Here is a 2056-nt window from a genome sequence, read left to right as displayed (position 1 = left end):
TGGCGACCGGGGGGCGGTGGGCAGCGTCCCGGTGGTGGGGACAGGGAGCGGGCGCCGCCGCCGCCGCCGGTGGGGGGCGGGTATCCCGGGGCGGGGCGGCCGCTTACTCCTTCTCCGCCATGATCAGCGCCGGAAGAGAGAGGGCGGGCGCATGCGCGGGACCGACTTAACCCTTCTGCCTGCGCAGGCAGGGCCCTGAGCGCCGGCAGGACCCCGGGTTTGGGCGTCGGCGGCCGTGCCTGACCGCGGTGCGGGCGCCGGGGTGGCCGGCGAGTGCCTGAGGGTAAGAGCGTCCGGGAGCCGCCCTCCGCCCGGCGGGACCGGGCCGGCTGCATCCCGGGCCGGGCGTGAGCCGCTCCGCCCTCAAACCCGGCCTTCACCGCAGGGAGCTGAAAACGTGCTCTGCGGTGCTGGGGCTGCCAGGCACCTCGTGTAACGCAGGATTTCCCCTGTCCCAGCCTTAAAACCTGTACTGAAAGCCTACGGGACGCCACCGCCCGCCCTGCGCTTTCAGCACCGAGGCGGGGATGGAGGCTGAGATCGGGGAAACGCCGCTCCCGCCGCCCCCCTCCTCAGCTACATTCACACCGACAACCTGGCAGCCTGGAGGGTGAGGGAAGCGGGAGGAAGGCCGAAGCGAGGCCGAGCCCCGCTAGAGCGTCATAACCGTGCTCCTCCTGCTCGACCCCCGGCCTGAAGCGCTTCCAGCGGGAGAGCCCGGGTTCCCGGGGAGCGTTTCCGTCTCCATCCAGCTGGACGGAGCCGTGCGGGAGGAGCGTGGCTTTCGGCTGACTTCGAGGGCTGCCGCCCCGCTCGCCCGCGCCCAGGCCCGGGCCGTCCCGTCCGTCGCGCCTGCAGGATCGTTCACCAGGACGCGTGGGGAAATGGGAACCGCGGGCTCCGTTTCTGTCGGGCTATGTTTTTTGTTGGGTTGGTTGGGTTTCTTTTCAGCTCGCCGTGCAAAAATAGTAATTGTGTGGATGGAGGAGGGAGGACGGTCGGGAGGACGTGCTGCCAGCAGAGCTGCCCGTCACGGCACAGCGGCTTTTTGTCTGGAAGGCAGCTTAAGGCTACTGACTGTGCCTCTTGGGCCCGATCCTGTGAACGCCTGCCAGTGCTCTTAAAATCACCCGTGGGGGCACTGGCCCCGACACGTCGTTGTGCGTGCACGGGAAGAAGGGGAACTAGTGGAACTCGGAGCAGCAAAGAATCATCCAGTGTAAAAAAAAAGCGTAGGCAGCTGGGCTGGGGATAACAAACGCTGAGCTCTGCGTTTGCTGGTTTTATGTGTTGCCTGTTGACAGCACGCAGGGGTGCTAGGTAGCACTGAAGGATGTTACTGAGAATGCTTTCGATTTGAGTTGCAGCTGTACCGACACTGATTTTTGTAAAATAGTATTACTAACACAGAAACTTGTATCACTTGATCTCATTAAAACTATTATAAAAGGGGGCAATTAAAATCAGCACACACACGTGCAATAAAACACCTACAATATCTGCCAAAGGAAGAGGTCGTCTGCACTTTCTCCCAAAACTTTTGAACTCCAATTTCTGTTAAATCCGAGCGGCAGCGTTCACAAATACGAAGCCCCAACAACGTTCCTGAAAATGGCGGCCGTGCAGGGAAGAAAGCGCGGCGTAGCGCTCTTCGGCACATGGCTGCAGACGGGCAGAGGCAGGCGGCAGCGGGATGAGTCCTGCCCACCCACGTGTGGGAAATCGCAAGGGCATGCTCTGCTCCTCGTCCTCTGGAGCCGGCAGATGCCCAGGGGCTCCCGGCGCTGGGCGTCGGGGGGGCCGCAGGGTGCCCGTCTACTACAGGAAGCGGCAGTTGTTAGCTCACGGAAGAAAATACTTTCCGTATGCTGGTACTTCTGAGTTCCCATTTCAATCCGTGGCTGGTTAGACGTTAACAGCCTCTGTATTTGGCTGACAGACCAAAAAAAACAAAACCATCGGGGTTTTGCTCAGCGGTTTCTCACAGCTCAGCAGAGAAACCCGAGGCACGCAGGCCTCGGGGAACCTGCGGGGACCCCGGCGGCTCCCGGCAGCT

General features: G+C 62.1%; 2 protein-coding genes across 2 annotated transcripts in view; one reads left to right on the top strand and one right to left on the bottom strand.

The window, feature by feature from the left end:
* RPL7 (ribosomal protein L7) overlaps positions 1 to 206 on the bottom strand; it is a 7440-nt gene extending 7234 nt beyond the window's left edge. The window contains exon 1 of the mRNA XM_009272650.2: positions 108 to 206. Within this exon, the coding sequence (XP_009270925.1) occupies positions 108 to 121 (14 nt within the window). The 5' untranslated portion in view covers positions 122 to 206. The remainder of the gene's footprint in view (positions 1 to 107) is intronic.
* A 1405-nt stretch (positions 207 to 1611) lies between these two features.
* RDH10 (retinol dehydrogenase 10 (all-trans)) overlaps positions 1612 to 2056 on the top strand; it is a 38254-nt gene continuing 37809 nt past the window's right edge. The window contains exon 1 of the mRNA XM_009272663.1: positions 1612 to 1807. Within this exon, the coding sequence (XP_009270938.1) occupies positions 1612 to 1807 (196 nt within the window). The remainder of the gene's footprint in view (positions 1808 to 2056) is intronic.

The sequence above is a fragment of the Aptenodytes forsteri genome, unplaced genomic scaffold (assembly GCF_000699145.1).
Source record: "Aptenodytes forsteri isolate BGI_AS27 unplaced genomic scaffold, ASM69914v1 Scaffold62, whole genome shotgun sequence".
NCBI lineage: Eukaryota > Metazoa > Chordata > Aves > Sphenisciformes > Spheniscidae > Aptenodytes > Aptenodytes forsteri.
The sequence above is the reverse complement of the archived record's forward strand: the minus strand, read 5'-3'. Positions and strand labels throughout refer to the sequence as shown.